Here is an 18,047-nt window from a genome sequence, read left to right as displayed (position 1 = left end):
TCACAGACTGCAACTCACACGTCACAACCCACTCAACACACTCAACCTACATCTATACAAGCCCCACACCCACACACTCAGACACCCTCACACTGTGCCCTGAATCCACACACTCCAACCTATTCAAAACACAAAGCCACACACCTACAGATGTACACACTACACACATGTACACGTCAGAAAAATAAACCCACCCACACACAAACCACTAAAACCAAGCACACTGCTCGAATGGAAGAGGAGTAAGAAACAGTGTCAACCTTTGTCCCAATCCTAATTGAATTCTAGATGTTGTATTCAACACATAATCCACACACAGACCCTGTTTCATGCTCTAGTCTTCATCTACCTGTTTGATGCTGCTGTTGTCACAGCCTGCCTGGGATTGGTCCTACTACAGAGTGACAGGTTGGATCGGCTGGGGACTAGTCTTCACATTGGGTTAAAGGCTCATGCTGCAACATGACCCATCCCTAGTGTATCACTGTGAATGCCTGTCTGGTAACACGCTGAATGCCTGGCTGGTAACACGCTGAATGCCTGTCTGGTAACATGCTGAATGCCTGCTGGAACACTGCTGAAGGCTGTCTGGTAACACGCTGAATGCCATCTGGTAACATTGCTGAAGCCTGCTGGTAACATGCTGAATGCCTGGCTGGAACACTGCTGAATGGCTGTCTGGTAACACTGCGAATGCTGTCTGGTAAACACTGCTGAATGCCTATCTGGTAACATGCTGAATGCCTGGCTGGTAACACTGCTGAATGCCTGGCTGGTAACACTGCTGAATGCCTATCTGGAAACATTGCTGAATGCCTGGCTGGTAAACATTGCTGAATGCCTGTCTGGTCAACACTGCTGAATGCCTGTCTGGTAACACTGCTGAATGCCTGTCTGGTACACATTGCTGAATGCCTGGCTGGTAACATTGCTGAATGTCTGTCTGGTAACACTGCTGAATGCCTGGCTGGTAACACTGCTGAATGCCTATCTGGTAACACTGCTGAATGCGTCTGGTACATTGCTGAATGCCGTCTGGTAACACTGCTGAATGCCTAGCTGGTAACATGCGGAATGCCTGGCTGGTAACACTGCTGAACTGGCTGGTAACACTGCGAATGCCTATCTGGTAACATTGCTGAATGCCTGTCTGGTAACACTGCTGAATGGCTGCTGGTAACACTGCTGAATGCCCTGTCTGGTAACATTGCTGAATGCCTGTCTGGTAACATGCTGAATGCCTGGCTGGGTAACACTGCTGAATGCCTGTTGGTAAACACTGCTGAATGCCTATCTGGTAACACTGCTGAATGCCTGTCTGGTAACACTGCTGAATGCCTGGCGGTAACATTGCTGAATGCCTGGCTGGTAACACTGCTGAATGCCGTCTGGTAACATTGCTTGCCTATCTGGTAACACTGCTGAATGGCTGTCTGGTAACCTGCTGAATGCCTGTTGGTAACACTGCTGAATGCCTTTCTGGTAACATTGCTGAATGCCGCTGGTAACACTGCTGAATGCCTGTCTGGTAACACGCTGAAAGCCTATCTGGTAACATTGCTGAAGCTATCTGGTAACATGCGATGCCTGGCTGGTAACAATGCTGAAGCCGTCTGGTAACACTGCTGAATGCCTATCTGGTAACCACTGCGAATGCCTATCTGGTAACATTGCTGAATGCCTGGCTGGTAACATTGCTGAATGCCTGTTGGTAACATTGCTGAATGCTTGGTGGTAAACACTGCTGAATGCCTGGCTGTACAGCTGAATGCCTATCTGGTAACACTGCTGAATGCCTGTCTGGTAACATTGCTGAATGCCTGTCTGGTACACTGCTGAATGCCTATCTGGTAACATTGCTGAATGCTTGTCTGGTAACACTGCTGAATGCCTGTCTGGTAACACTGCTTTATGCCTGGCTAGTAACACTGCTGAATGCCTGTCTGGTAACACTGCTGAATGCCTGTCGGTAACACTGCTGTAATGCCTGGCTAGTAACACGCTGAATGGCTGTTGGTAACACTGCTTAATGCCTGGTAGTAACACACTGCTGAATACCTGGCTGTGGTGGCTGGCTGGCTGACTGGGACTGGATGGATGGTAGAGACATATCAGAAAGAAAAGACTGGTATGAAATAATGTCCTTTGGTTGTCAAGGGAGACGGTGGGATCCATACAAGACATTCCCTGATCCACACTGTATAAAGATGGCCATGATGTCTCCTATTAAGGAGTGTCAGAGGGTATTATTAGCCTTGCGAATGCATCAGATACTATGACAGTGCTCTTATCATACTCTTCAACATAGAGTAGGCGACACCTTGTGGCATGATGTATAAGTGCAAGAAAATGGGAATTTAGCCCAGGGACACTATTCTACTGCTCATTACTCATTTTACGTCATTACATTCATATATTCCTGTACAGTAGCTACATCCTAATGGCGTAGCGTCTGTCGTTTTTCAACCATTATGCGTTCTCGTCTGGGATGAGACCACTGAAAAATAAGAATCAGTAAGAGAATGACAATGAATATGACTCCTGCATTAGCCTAGTGGTTTGTGAACATTGACTGTTTTCCCTGCTCTGTTACTGAAATTCTGGTCGGAAAAAAAGGGTCGGCTTAACCTGCTGCATTCCAAAAAAACGGCTCTCTGAATGCCTAAGTCTTTGATGTCGATGACGTGCTCTCTAGTGTTAATGGGGTAAACTGCTACCTCTATATCTGTCACAGGCAGGACTGAATAGAGAGAAAACATGACAGATCAATTAACTGATATGAAGCACAAACAACAATTTGAGTGGTTGTTTGTCTCTGACTCTGTATCTCATGTTCCTCTTATGGGTGATGGCAGTTGCTTAGCACCAAGCGATCAGGGCCGTTGTTTGCCATGGACAACATGGCAAACAAACGGCCCTGATAGACGTGGTTGTAAGAAACTGACCTCCACCCATAAGAGGAACATGAAGATACAGAGGTCAGAGACAAACAAACCACTCAATGTGTATGTTTTGTGACTTCATAATCAGTTAATTGATCTGTCTGTTTTCTCTCTATTCAGTTCCTGCCGTGACAGAATAGAGTAGCAGTTAACGCCATTAACACTAGAGAGCACGTCATCGGACATCCAAAGACTTAGGCACATTCAGAGGAGCCGTTTTTTGGAAATGCGCAGTGTTCTAAGCCGACCCGTTTGTCCGACCAGCATTTCAGATTAACAGAGCAGGGAAAACAGTCAATGTTAACAAACCACTAGGTAAGCAGGAGTCAATCATTGTCATTCTCTTTAATGATTCCTATTTTTCAGTGTCTCATTCCCATGACGAGAACGCATCATAAATGGTTGAAAACGACAGACGCTACGCAATTAGGATGTAGGCTACTGTACAGGAATTATAATGATGTTAATGACGTTAAATGAGTAATGAAGCAGTAGAAATTAGAAATAGTGGTCACTGGGCTAAATTCCATTTTGCTTGCACTTATACATCATGCCACAAGGTTGGTCCGCCTACTCTATGTTGAAGAGTATGAATAGACACTGTCATAGTATCTGATGCATTCGCAAGGCTACTATACCTCTGACACTACTTATAGGAGAACATCATGGCCATCTTTATACAGTGGTTTGGGATCAAGGGAATGTCTGTATGGATCCCACCGTCTCCCTTGACACCAAAGGACATTATTTCATACAGTCTTTTCTTTTTCTGATTATGTTCTCTAGCCATCCATCCAGTCAGGCAGTCAGCAGCCGCCAGCACAGCAGGTATTCAGCAGTGTTACAGCCATGCATAAGCAGGTACCAGACAGCCATTCAGCAGTGTACTAGCCACGATTAAGCAGTGTTAAGAAGGCATTAGCAGTGTCCGTTTACCAGACCAGGCATTCAGCAGTGTACTAGCCAGGCATAAAGCAGTGTACAAGACAGGCATCATGCAGCTGTTACCCCCAAGACAAGCATTCAGCAATGTTACCAGATAGGCATTCAGCAGTGTTACCAGACAGGCATTCAGCAATGTTTTACCAGACAGGCATTCAGCAGTGTTACAGTAGGCAATTCAGCGTGTTACCAGCCCAGGCATTCAGCAGTGTTGCCAGCCAAGCATTCAGAATGTTACCAGACAGGCATCAGCCAATGTTACAGCCAGCATTCAGCAATGTTACCAGGTAGGCATTCAGCAGGTTACCCAGATAGGCATTTCAGCAGTGTTACCAGTACAGGCATCAGCAGTTTTACCAGCCGGCATTCAGCATGTTTACAGATAGGCATTCAGCAATGTTACCAGATAGGCATCAGGCAGTGTTACCAGACAGGCATTCAGCAGTCGTTACCAGCCAGGCATTCAGCAATGTTACCAGAAAGGCATTTCATCCCAGTGTTAACCAGACAGGCAATTTTCAGCAGTTTTTGTTACCAGACAGCCATTCAGCAGTGTTACCAGATAGGCATTCAGCAATGTTACCAGACAGGGCATCAGCAGTGTTACCAGCAGCATTCAGCAATGTTACCAGCCATGCATTTCAGCCAGTGTTACCAGACAGGGCATCAGCGTGTTACCAGATAGGCATCAGCAGTGATTACCAGTACCAGGCATTCAGCAGTGTTACCAGCCAGGCATTCAGCAGTTGTTACCAGAACCAGGCATTCAGCAAATGTTACCAGACAGGCATTCAGCAGTGTTACCAGCCAGCCATTCAGCAGTTTTACCAGACAGGCATCAGCAATGTTACAGATAGGCATTCAGCAGTGTTACCAGCCAGGCATTCAGCAGTGTACCAGCCAGGCATTCAGCAATGTTACCAGATAGGCATTTCAGCAGTTTACCAGACAGGCCATTCAGCAATGTTCACCAGACAGGCATTCAGCAGTGTTACCAGATAGGCAGTCAGCATTGTTACAGCCAGGCATTCAGCAGTGTTACCAGACAGACATTTCAGCAATGTTACCAGCCAGGCAATTCAGCAATGTTACAGACAGGCATTCAGCAGTGTTCCCAGACAGGATTCAGCAGTGCTACCAGACAGGCATCAGCAATGTTACCAGCCAGGCATCAGCAATGTCCCAGATAGGATTCAGCAGTGTACCAGCCAGGCATTCAGCAGTGTTACCAGCCAGCATCAGCAATGTTACCAGATAGATTCGCAGTGTTACCAGAAGGCAATTCAGCAGTGTTACAGACAGCCATTCAGCGTGTTACCAGCCAGGCATCAGCAGTGTTACCAGCCAGGATTAGCAAGTTACCAGGATAGGCATTCAGCAGTGTTACCAGCCAGCAATTCAAGCAGTGTTACCAGACCAGGCATCAATGAAATGTTACCAGACAGGCATTCAGCGAGTTGTTACCAGCCAGGCATTCAGCAGTGTTACCAGACAGGCCATCAGCAGGAATTACACTAGGGAGGGGTCATGTTGCAGCATAGCCTTCTAACCCAATGTGAAGGGACTAGTCCCAGCCGATCCAACCTTTGTCATCTGTAGTGGGACCATCCCAGGCAGGGGCTGTGACACCAGACAGCATCCAAAACAGGTGTAGATGAAGACTAGAGCCATGAAAACAGGGTCTGTGTGTGGATTATGTGTGAATAAAAACATCTAGAATTCAATTAGATGGGGACAAAGGGTGACACTGTTTCTTACTCTCTTCCATTCGAGGTCAGTGTGCTTGGTTGTTAGTGTGTTGTGTGGGGGTGGTTTATTTTTCTGACGGTACAATGTGTGTAGTGTGTACATCTGTAGCTGTGTGGCTTTGTGTTTGATAGGTGGAGTGTGTGGATTCAGGGCACAGTGTGAGGGTGTCTGAGTGTGTGGGTGTGGGGCTTAGTATAGATGTAGGGTTGAGTGTGGTGAAGTGGGTTGTGACGTGTGAGTTGCAGTCTGTGAGAGATAGCGTGTTCAATTATAAGAAGTCTTACTGACAAAGAAAATCTATGGTATAATTCATGCAAAAAAGGCGAGAGGAGTGGGGTATATGGGCCAAATATGACAACAGTTAAGGGGCTTGTTTTCTAAGAGTGACGTAACGGTGAGTGCCTGGGATATATTGTCGTGTATATTGGCTATATAACACAAACCTCTGAAGTCCCTATTGCTATTATAAAATGCGTACCAACATAATTAGAGCAGTAAAAATTAAAGTTTTGTAATACCCGTGGATCCGGTCTGATTTTACCACGGCTGTTCAGCCAATCAGCATTCAGGGCTCGAGCCACAGTTATAATGTCAAATTATGGATTATTCTAAGACCTTTCATGAGGACGAATATAAACACATTCAATAGACTCTGAAAGAGAGAATGAGGTTGCGAGTTGGAGATGAAGAGAATGGAATCAGGCTGAGGAGACATGAAGGAGGGAGGAAAGAAGTAGTGAATTAGACAGGAGTAAGACAATAGATAACAGCACAGGGAGCACTTTGACAGGACCAGTGCTCGCTCCCTGGCCCTCGTGGCTTGAACACACACACAACAGCTGGTGGGAGGGGACAGAGGACCAGAGCTGTTGTCCTTGCTTGTGTACCCGGGCCTGTGTCCTGGCCTGTGTCCTGGGCTTGTGGTCTGGGCCTGTGTCCTGGCCTATGTCCTGGAATTGGAAATCAATATGTAGCTATCTGCCTTAGTAAGTCAACCACAGTAACCCTGGCAAATGGCGCATACAGCACTAGGCTAGATTTAACTTGCTACATTTACTATCACTGAAAATGCACTTTCAAAGCAAATTGATAGTCATTCATGCATTATGATGTTTTCCATTATGAGTTCACATACTATATATAGCCCCAACATGGACTCACAACTGCACATTTTCAACACACCATACATATTGCAAAATAATAGAGATACTTTACTCAACACATACTCTGGAATATACACATACACATGGCTTAAAACACACCGGTACACACTGTGAACACACACACGCGCCACTCCAGAGACATACAGTCTTTCAGACAAGGTTAAGCTGAGCAGAGTTGTGTGCAGAAGCAGCTGAATGAATAATGAAGTGGCTGGCGTTTTTGTTTGATGTGTGTGTGAGGGTGAGGGGGGCCTCAGAAGGACCGATCTGAATCCATCCTACGGACTAGGCAGCAGTAGTCACCAGCTTCCAATCCCATCCTCCCCGACACACACACTGAACACTTCAGATGGTCACTAATAATATTCTGTTGTCAAAGATACCAGGTAGAGCGGCAGACAGCGTCAAGGGTGCAGTTCTACAAACATGGAGGCTAAAGCTGGCAGCTGGTGGAAAGATGTTCACACTTGGAGCCTAAAGCAAAGCAGCCAACCAGCCATAACATACAAATTCTCTTTTCCCCTCTTTACCAATGACGGACTACCGGGGGAACAGTGGGTTAATGCTTGTTCGGGGGAGAACAACAGATTTTAACCTGTTGGCTCAGGGATTTGATCTAGCAACTTTTGTTACTGGCCCAAAGCTCTAACCACTGGCTTACCTGCCGCCCCCGACCCCATACTAAATGCATACTGTATACACTATCGGTTCAAAGTTGGGACACACTATCATTTCAAGGGTTTTTCTAATTTTTTACTATTTTCTATATTATACAATAGTAGTAGAAGACATCAAACTATGAATTAACACTAGGAATCATGTAGGACCAAAAATAGTTAACACAAATCAAAATACACTACCATTGCAAAAGTTTGGGGTCACTAGAAATGTCATTGTTTTTGTTAAAAACAAACCAAAACATATTATATTGAGATTCTTCAAAGTAGCCACCCTTTGCCTTGATGAAGCTTTGCCACACTCTTGGCATTCTCCTCAACCAGCTCCATGAGGTAGTCACCTGGAATGCATTTCAATTAAACAGGTGTGTCTTGTTAATTTGTGGAATTCTTTTTTTATGCATTTGAGAAATAATTTGTGTTGTGAAAGGTGGTATACAGAAAGATATCCCTAGTTGGTTAAAAGACCAAGTTGAGGCCAAGAACACGAGCAAATGGAATTAGATTGGGGGAAAATCTGTCTTTGGTCGATGACGTCCACATTGATATTTTGGTTCCAACCACCGTGTCTTTGTGAGATGCAGAGTTAGGTGAACGGAGATCTCTGCATGTGTGGTTCCACTGTGAAAGCATGGAGGAGGAGTGTGATGTTGTGGGAGTGCTTGTGGTGAACACTGTATGTGATGGTGTGATTAGAATTCAAGGCACACTTAACTAGCATGGCTACCAAAGCATTCTGCAGCGATACGCCATCCCATCTGGTTTTGCCGCTCTAGTGGGACTATCATTTGTTTTTCAACAGGACAATGACCCAACACACATCCAGGCTGTGTAAGGCTATTTGACCAAGAAGGAGAGTGATGGAGTGCTGTATCAGATTACCTGGGCCTCCACATCACACAACCTCAACACAATTGAGATGGTTTGGGATGAGTTGGGACCGCCAGAGTGAAGGAAAAGCATCCAAACAAGTGCTTCAGTCGTATGGGGATAATTCCAACAGTCCCTTCAAGACTGTGGATATACGCATTCCAGGATTAAGATGGTTGAGAGATTGCCAAGGAGGTGCAAAGCTGTCATCAAGCAAAGGGTGGCTACTTTGAAGAATCTAAATCTAAACTATATTTTGATTTGTTTAATTATCACACTTTTGTGGGTACTACATGATTCCATATGTGCTATTTCATCGTTGGAGGTCTTCCCTACTAATCTACAAGTAGAAAATAGTAAAAAACGAAAGAAAAATTCTGAATGAGTAGGTGTGTCCAAAACCTTTGATGGTATGTACATATACACATACATACATTACAGACATAAAAAAAACATACATACAACATACATCCATACATACATACATACATACATACATACATACATACATACATACATAACATACATACTACATAATACATACATAACATTACATACATACATACATACATACAGGAAGGCCGGTGGACCACTAATGCGCACACAGACTATAAAGTGCTGACTTTGACGAATCTAGTCAAATGTCTAATTATCACGGTGAGAAACACTAATGAGGAAAGCCTAGGAGTGGAGAGGGAGGAAAGGGTAGGGGGAGGATGGAGAAAAGAGGATAGGAGGGAAGGAGGAGGTGAAGCTAGATAGGAGAGAAGGGAGATATGATAAGGGGGAAAAGAGGAAAGAGGTGAATTCAGGAGATTAAAGGGTGGGAAGAAAGCAGGAAGGATGGAAATGGAGGAGAGGGAAAGAGAAAATGGAGGCAGAGAAAGAGACAAATGCAGGAGAGGAAAAGAGACAAATGGCAAGAGTGGAAGCGACAAATGCAGGAAGAGGAAAGAGACAAATGAGCGGAGAGAAAGAGGACAAATGGAGGAGAGGAAAGAGAACAAATGGTAGGAGAGAAAGAGACAAATGGAGGAGAGGAAGAGACAAATGCAGAGAAGAGTAGGAGGAGGAAAGGAGACAAAGGCAGGAGAGGAAAGAGACAAATGGAGGAAGAGAAAGAGACAAATGCAGAGAGAAAGAGACAAATGGAGGCAGGAGAGGAAAGAGACAATGCAGGAGAGGAAAGAGACAAATGCAGGAGAGATAAAGAGACAAAATGGAGGAGAGGAAAAGAGACCAAATGGAGGAGAGGAAAGAGACAAATGCAGGAGAGAAAGAGACAATGGAGGAGAGGTAAAGAGACAAATGGAGTGAGAGGAAAGAGACAAATGGAGCAGAGGGAAAGAAAGAGACCAAAGGTGAGCAGAGGAAAAGAGACAAAATGAGGAGAGGAAAAGAGACAAAAATGTGAGGAGAGGAAAGAAGGACAAATGGAGGAGAGGAAAGAGACAAATGGCAGAGAAAGGCATAATAGGAAAAGAAGAGGTAAGAGGAGGGGGAGGTGAGGAGGGTGGAGATAGATGAGGGGGAGGTTAGAGGGAGGGTGGAGGTTAGAGGAGAGTGGGGTTTAGAAGGAGGGTGGAGGTAGAGGAGGGGGAGGTCTAGAGGAGAGTGGGAGGTTAGAGGAGGGGGAGGTTAGAGGAGAGTGGGAGATAAAGGATTGGGAGGAGGTTAGGAGAGGGAGGTTAGAGGAGAGTGGGAGGTTATTAGAGGAGGGGGAGTTGGTTAGAGGAGGGGGGAGGGTAGAGGAGGGGAGGTTAGAGGGAAGGGGGAGGAGGTTCTTAGAGGAGAGTGGGAGGTTAGACGAGGGGGAGGTTAGAGGAGAGTGGGGGGTTAGAAGAGGTGAGGAGGTTAGAGGAGGGGGAGGTTAGAGGAGCGTGGGAGAATTTAAAGGAGGGAGGAGGTAGAGAGAGGGGAGGAGTTAGAGGAGAGTGGGAGGTTAGGAGAAGGGGGAAGCGAAGGTTAGAGGAGGGGGAGGTTAGAGAGGGGGAGGAAGAGGAGAGTGGAGGTTAGAGGAGGGTGGATGTAGATGAGGGGGAGGTGGAGTTGAGGAGGGGAGGTAGAGGATGTGAAAGAGGTAGTATGGGAATATGATAAAGGAGAGGATGAGAGACAAAGGGAGTGTGACAAGAGAACTGAGAGGAAGAGAGAAAGAGAGAGACAAGATAGGAGAGGGGGAGGAAAGAACGGTTCTCTTTGAAGTAGGGATGAGACGTAAAGACCTGACGGATCTGGTTCATATTAACTCATATCCACATGACCATGAGGTGTGACTATGCAAACCCCCTCTCACACTGACCATGAGGGTGTACTATTCAACCCCCTTCTCACCACTGACATGAGGTTACTATTCAACCCCCTTCTCACACTGACCATGAGGTGACCTATTCCAACTCCCTTCTCACACTGACCGCATGCTTAAAACCTTGCCACAATAACATGGTTTTACAAACACTTATGTATGTACTTGTTCGTGGGTTGTGGCTGCAGGACTTTCTAAACTCGATCCAGCTCAATTGTTGGCTGGGGTATGACATTTCACAATTTCCGATATTTTGAAAGTGCAAACTGTTGATATTAAAAAACGATAGTTTTAAAGTGAGTCGAGGTGTTAATCACAATGATTTGTTTGCAAATCTAAAGCATGTATTCAAAATACATTTCGTGGTGAGCAATCACACAAACCTCGAATGTGAAATTACAGCTCTGCTTTGTAGAAATACTGTACTTCATAGTAAGTATACTTACTCACTACAGTAATTATGACTATTACTGTAAATATAAAACTACAGTCAAAGTTTTAGAACTGGAAACGGGTGATTTTTAATGGGAAATCTAAATCGGCGTACAGAGGGCCATTATCAGCACCCATCACTCCTGTGTTCCAATGGCACGTTGCGTAGCTAGTTTATCATTTTAAAAGGCTAATTGATCATTAGGAAAAAACCCTTTTGCTTCTGCTGCGATACACCATCCCATTGGTTTGGGCTTAGTGGTACTATAATTTGTTCTCAACAGGACAATGACCCCAAAAACACACTCAGCCTGTTGTAAGGGTATTGACCGTGATGGAGTTCTGCATCAGATGACCTGCCTCACAATCCTGACCTCAACCAAATTGAGATGGTTTTGGGATGAGTCGAACAACAGAGTGAAAGGAAAAGCAGCCAAACAAGGGCTCAGCATATGTGGGAAAACTCCTCAAGATGTTGGAAAAGCATTCCAGGGAAGCTTTATTGAGTGAATTGCAGAGTGTGACGAAGCTGTCATCAAGGCAAAAGGGTGGCTCTTGAAAGAAATCTCAAATATATAAATATATTTGGTTTGTTTAACAAAAACAATGACATTCTAAGTGACCCCAAACTTTTGAATGGTAGTGTATTTGATGTTTAACTATTTTGGGCCTTCCTACATGATTCTCCAGATGGTTATTTCATAGTTTGATGTCTTCACTACTATTGTACAATGTAGAAAAGAAAATAGTAAAAATTAAGAAAAAACCTTGAATGAGTAGGTGTTGTATAAAACTTGACGGTAGTGTATAGTTTTGTCATCAAATAAAGTGGGACTGAAAAAAGTTTACAGCATTTAATGTTTACTTCCCCTTTTGCATTTAGGATTTTTAAAATGTTTTATTTATGTGATTTAGCAGGACAATCTTATTCCAGGAGCGACTTATAGTTAGTGCTTAATCTTAATGAGAGCTCTTATCACTTTCATTCTACAGTGAACGAAAGCTAGTCTGCCAGAGGAGGACAGAGGAGCCATCCAACAAGGGTAAGGGTTAGGGGTCAGTATAGGAAGTGACCTACTGTAAACTCAGAGCTAGTCCTCACATTCTAGTTGCCTTTGTTCTTAAGGATTAGAGTTAAAGGTTAATCAATGTATCATGGGCTAGTCAAATTCCTCACCTGCATACCACCAGCACCATTTAATACTTTAAACATACATTAAAGAGACTTGCTCTCCAGACACTAATTTTGCTTCTCTTCATAAAATGACCGTCCATCTGCCGCAGGACAGAATGTTGGCAAAAAGAGGGCCTTCCTTCCCCTGCCACGCTCAAAGTTTCTCTGTCTCTGAGAGAGATGTGTGATCCTGGAACCAAGGTTTCAGATATCCATGGATACGACTGTGCGTCTATCATAGTGGAGTCACAATCACGTTCCAGGCACATCTTAAGAAACTCGCTGTTAGCCAGCTAATTATATTCAAATGGGGGCGGATGTTTAGCCTTAGTTTATTCTGTAAATAGCATCTATGTAGTATGGAGAATAACTAGCTAGAGGGATAGTGTGCCACGAGGACCGGCGAAACAGTGAGTGAGGTAAGAGGAAAGAGGAAACATATGAGTGAGAAAGAGGACCGAGGAAACAATGAGTGGGTTATAGCGGTGACAGCGGCACCATCATGAGTGAGTCTAGAGGACAGCGGACAACATACTGAGTGAGGAAAGAGGACAGAGGAAACAGAATGAGTGAGTCACGAGGCAAGAGGACACATAAGCGTGCGTATAGAGGAAAGAGGAAACATCATGCGGAGTATAGAGGACCAGAGGACCATACTGCGTGCGTATAGAGGACAGAGTGAACAGCATGAGGAGTAAAGAGGACAGAGGACACATACCTGAGTGAGTCTCGAGGAAGCGGACACATAAATGAGTGCGTCAGATGCAGAGGCCCCATCATGGTGAGTACGAGGCAGCGGCACCCTTACCGAGTGCGTCAGCGGCCCTCGGCCCCCTCCTGCAGTGAGGTCCAGCGGCCCGCGGCCCCCTCCTGCGTGAGTCTCGCGGCCCGCGGAAACATCCTGAGTGCGTCCCGCCCCCCCGCGGAACCTCCCCTGCGTTCTGGAGTCTAGCTGGCCCGCGGCATACCCCATCCTGCGGATGTACGCGGGCCGCGGCCACCAGCATGCATGCGTCCCGCCCCCCCGCGGCCCCATCCCGCTTGTCGTTCCCCCGCGGCTCGCGAGCCCTCCACATAATCAGTGAGCGAGAGCCGGTGGTCCCTGGCGGCCGCCGGACCCTCCTTCCAGCGGGTGAGTGCTCCTGCGGCCCGCGGTAATCCATACACCCTCGTGCAGTGTAAAGCGCGGGACCACGCGCGCACCGCTCCCGATACGCGGCTGCGCTCCTCACCGGCCCCCCTACCGGCCCCCTCCGGCGTGCAGGTCACCACGACATACAATCAGCGCGGCCGACCTGCATACCCTCATGGCCGCCAGAGTCCCGCCGGCCCGCGTGCAACGGCAACACGACGCTGCGGGACGTCCCGCACACATGCGATGCCGTCCCAGAGCCCAGCGGACCCTCCCTCCCGCCCGTGAGTGACGCGGCCACCGCGGAACATCATGACTTACGCATGCGTAGGATACACGACGAGCCGCCGCCCAGAGAAACCCTTATCCTACGAGCATGAGACTCCCCGCGGTACACGACCCAGTCGAGGTAGATTGTATATGCGGGACATCAGAGGCCCCTACTAAGGCTGGGAGTACACAAGCCCACGGAGGCAGACCTGTGCAGATGAGGTGCGTAACGCCACACCGCCACCCGCGGCCACAAACCATAATGAGTGCGCGTAACTAGACAACAGAGGATAAACGTATAATGAGGGGAGTCTAGATGGAAGAGAGAGGAACCTTCTACGGAAGTGAGTAAAGCACAAACACGAGGACCACCAACCTTGCCCTGTGAGTATAACGCATCGCAGGAACAGAGGCGCCTTATAGGCAAACATAGCTAGGAGGGTGAGTAAAGAGGACAGAGGAACAACATAAATGAAGCTAGCGGAGTAAGCGGCAGCCGAGGAGAAAATAAGACCTATGTGAGTAAAGAATAAACAACGAAGGAGAACATAATGACGTGAGTAGCCGAGGACAGAGGAAAAAGTAAGAGTGAGTAAAGAGCGAGACAGAGGAAAACCATTAAAATGAGTGAGTAAAGAAGGACAAGAGGAATCCCGTGCAAAACATATATGAGTCGTGAGTATAACAAGAAAACAGAGAAAACCATTATAATAGAGATGGACGCAGAGTACTGACTATTCGTGAGGTATTTAGAGGACAGCAGGAAAACCAGGACTGCAATATGAGTGTAAGTAATAGCAGGGATCCGAAGGAAACTAATCGGAAGCGAGGATAAGATAAACAATCAGACAGGAAACACCTGTAGACTGACCCTGCAGTGTAAAGAGGACACGATGGAAACTCTAATCGACTACGCCGCCCCCCTCCCATAAATAGACCCTGCTCATTAGTGAGACAACGTAAGAGGGCATGAGATCAGTAGGAAAAAAATAAGTGAGACCCGACACTCGTGCAGTAAAAGCCAAACACAACAGAGGAAACATAATGAGTGGAAGTACGAGGACAGAGGGAAACTAAGCAGTAGAGTAGTAGAAAACAGACGAAACATAATGAATGTGAGTTAAAGAGGCCAGAGGAAACATACGAGTGACGATACAAGAGGCCACACGATGGCGCAATCCAACATGTAGGTGCCCGGAGTAGTAGAGGACAAGAGGACAAACATAATGAGGTGAGCTCGTACCCTAAGCAGGAAACAGACCATACGCGAGGAAAACCTAATATGAATAGGGGATAAGTAACTCAACGGAAAAGTGTCACAATGAGGAAACATAAGAGGTGAGTTAAAGAGGAAGAGGAAAATAATGAAAGTGAGAAAAGAGGCAGAGGAATACAAATGACGCATGAAGTAATAGATGGACAGATGGAACACATTAATGAGTGAGTAAAGAGGACAGCAGGGAAAACATAATAGAGTGAGGAAGAGGACAGTAGCGAAAACAATAATGAGTGATAAAGAATGACAGAGGAGAGTAAAGTAGGACAGAGGGAAAGACATTAATGACGTGAGTTAAAGAGGACGAGGAAACACTAAAGAGGTGTAATAGAGTGTAAAGGACGGAACAGAGGAAACATAATGAGTGAGAGGAATAGAGGAACAGAAAATGGGATAACATGAAAAGAGGAGTATAGAGGACAGAGGAAACATAAATGAGTGAGTAAAGAAAACAGAGGAAACAAGTGAATGAGTGACGTGAATAGAGGGACCAGAGGAAACATTAATGAGTGAGTATAGAGGAACAGAGGAAACCTATATGCGTGGATTATACGAGGAACAGAGGAAACATTGAGGTGAGTATAGAGGAACAGAGGAAAACCATAATGAGTGAGTAAGAGGACAGAGGAAACATAATGAGTGAGTATAGAGGACAGAGGAAACATAATGAGGAGTAAAGAAAACAGAGGCAACATAATGAGTGAGTAAAGCAGCAAAATGAGGAGCCGAGTAGGAGGAAGAGAAGAGCTAGCATCTATGGCAAATGCCTCGCAGACCTCCCTCTTTCGCCACAGTGCACCAAAACACTAGAGCCAGAATACAGCTAATGAGGCAGGGAACACACAGCCATTTGGATTAAGTTGAATCAAAGCTTTTCATTGAAAGTCAGGTTACAAACCATGACTCAATCTCAGCTATCGAAAGACAAAACTATAGGGGGACAGTATGACCTACTGGACGCCACTTCCACTCAAGCTACATGACACGCAAAGTACAATACATCAAATCATGCGAGCTGTGGAAGACCATTCGCCAGGTCAACTACCTGCCTCCTCTGAATAGGTTTTGTTGATCTTGTTTTTTAAAGCGAACTTTGCCAAGAAGTCCTTTATGAAACACCATATCTAGAGTTTATACTGATGTGATTACTGTTATGTTGATATCGTTTACACCGGGAACAAGAAACGGGAGGACTGATGAGCTGTATGTTACAGCAGGTGTACCTGTATTTTATCTAAATGAAGGCCTGGTGGCAGGCAAGAGTTCTCTCTCTATCCTCTTTCATCTCTCTCTCCAGATATATATAACGTATATCTGCACTCGTATAAGTGAGCTAGTTAAGAGTGGCTCTGCTCTGCAGTTGTAAACTAGATCGCAGCCCGGCATTTAATACACCTTAAAGCTACCCACGAGCCCTGGGAAGGCATGTAAAAGCCATCATAGGCAGAGCTACAGAACGCATTCATTGGAACACTTCTGCTAATGATACAGAATGTCTGATATAGTGAGATGTGCTTTGTCAACCGTTAAACACACACACAGACAGGACAGACAGACAGACAGACAGACAGACAGACAGGACAGGACAGAAGACAGACAGGACAGACAGAGACACATACACCACACACACACAACATAAACGAAGTTCGTAAAGGTGTAAATGACACCACTGCCTCTTATACGTATCTTCCCTATCATGGGCTATCTCTGTCACTGCATTAAGGAGCCCTGTTGACCAAGGGAACTGGCTTACATCAAAGTGATGCTAAGCAAATTAATCCAGATTTTACGTGGTTCTCTAAACAAGCAATGATTTATGAAAAACGGAGCCAAACCAAAGCATTCTTTCCCCCTTTCTATAAATAAAACTGCGTTCGGGCTAGTGTGGAGAGTCTACATACAGAGAGCAAATACTGGACCACATTTCCCATAACAAAACTACAATGAGGCCTGTCCAAGTTCATTCCAGTGTGTGCATGAGATACCTATCCATCTGTCCCACGTCCTTGTTAGCATGTTCACACACACTCACACAGCCAGCATGCAGGAGTCAGCTGCCTAGGCTGTTTGAGTGTTTGTGACATGGAATCGGTGTATGTTTGTGTGTGTGTAAGTGGTGTGAAAAATCCCACCAGGGATTCTCGACGAGAGGAGAGGAGGGGATATGAGAGTAGAGGGAGCGTAGCGGAGAGTGGAAGGGGGGAGAGTAGGGGATAAAGGAGGGAGAGAAGGGAAAGTAGGGCCGGGAGAAGTGGGAGAGAAGGGGAGAGAAGGGCGGTGAGTAGGGGAGAGACGGGAGAGTAGGGAGCGAGTGAGAGGCGGAGTGATGAGAAGAAGAGGGGAGAGAAGAGAAGAGGACTCGAGGACGGCGACGAGAAACGAGGAAGAGGAGAGTAGGGGCGAGAAGAGAAGAGGAGAGAGAAAGGCGAAGTAGTGGAGAGAAGGGAAGGAGTCAGGGGCGAGAAGGGAGAGAGTAGGGAGAGAAGAGGAAGAGAAGAGGAGAGTAGGGGAGAGGAAGGGAAAGTAGCACGGGGATAAGAAGATGAGAGGTATGAGGGAGAGACGAGGCAGAGCTAGGAGAGAGAAATAGGAGAAGCTAAGGATGAGAGGAGCGGGAGTACTTAGGGATGAGAGTAGGGAGAGTAGGGGAGTAGTAGGGAAGAGTAGGTGAGAGAAGGGGAGAGAAGGGGATATATAGGAGGAACGCCAAGGGGAGAAACAACCAGTGCTGCTAGAGGAAGAGAAGGGCGAGCAGTAGGGACGAGATAGGGTAGGAGAACGAGTGGAGAAGAGGGTAGTATCGGGAGAAGGGGATGAGTAGTGGGAGAATAGGGAGAGGAAGGGCGCAGAAGATTCCAGCAGAGTAGGAGGTGAGAAGGGAAGAGAGTAGGGATGCAGAAGAGGACGAGAGGCCAGGAGAAGGGCCCAAAGAGATAGGAGCTACTCCGATCGCCGAGACGGGTGAGATGAAGAGATCTACCGGGAAGAGGAAGAAGGAGACAATAGAGGAGAGAAGAGAGGACGAGGAGGGATAGGAGTGAATGGAGGGAGAGAAGAGGATCAGGAAGGGGAGAGGAGAAGAGAGAGGCGAGAGACGGACGAGAGAAGAGGAGAG

The 18,047-nt window shown here is 46.3% G+C and overlaps 1 protein-coding gene across 1 annotated transcript in view; it reads right to left on the bottom strand.

Annotated features, from left to right (window-relative positions):
* The window catches only part of LOC120021063 (disks large homolog 4-like), a 152,143-nt gene extending 138,916 nt beyond the window's left edge, over positions 1 to 13,227 (bottom strand). The window contains exon 1 of the mRNA XM_038964713.1: positions 13,063 to 13,227. Within this exon, the coding sequence (XP_038820641.1) occupies positions 13,063 to 13,227 (165 nt within the window). The remainder of the gene's footprint in view (positions 1 to 13,062) is intronic.
* Positions 13,228 to 18,047: the final 4,820 nt, after the last annotated feature.

This window comes from Salvelinus namaycush, chromosome 26 (assembly GCF_016432855.1).
Source record: "Salvelinus namaycush isolate Seneca chromosome 26, SaNama_1.0, whole genome shotgun sequence".
Lineage (NCBI taxonomy): Eukaryota > Metazoa > Chordata > Actinopteri > Salmoniformes > Salmonidae > Salvelinus > Salvelinus namaycush.
This window is presented reverse-complemented; position numbering and strand designations above follow the sequence as displayed.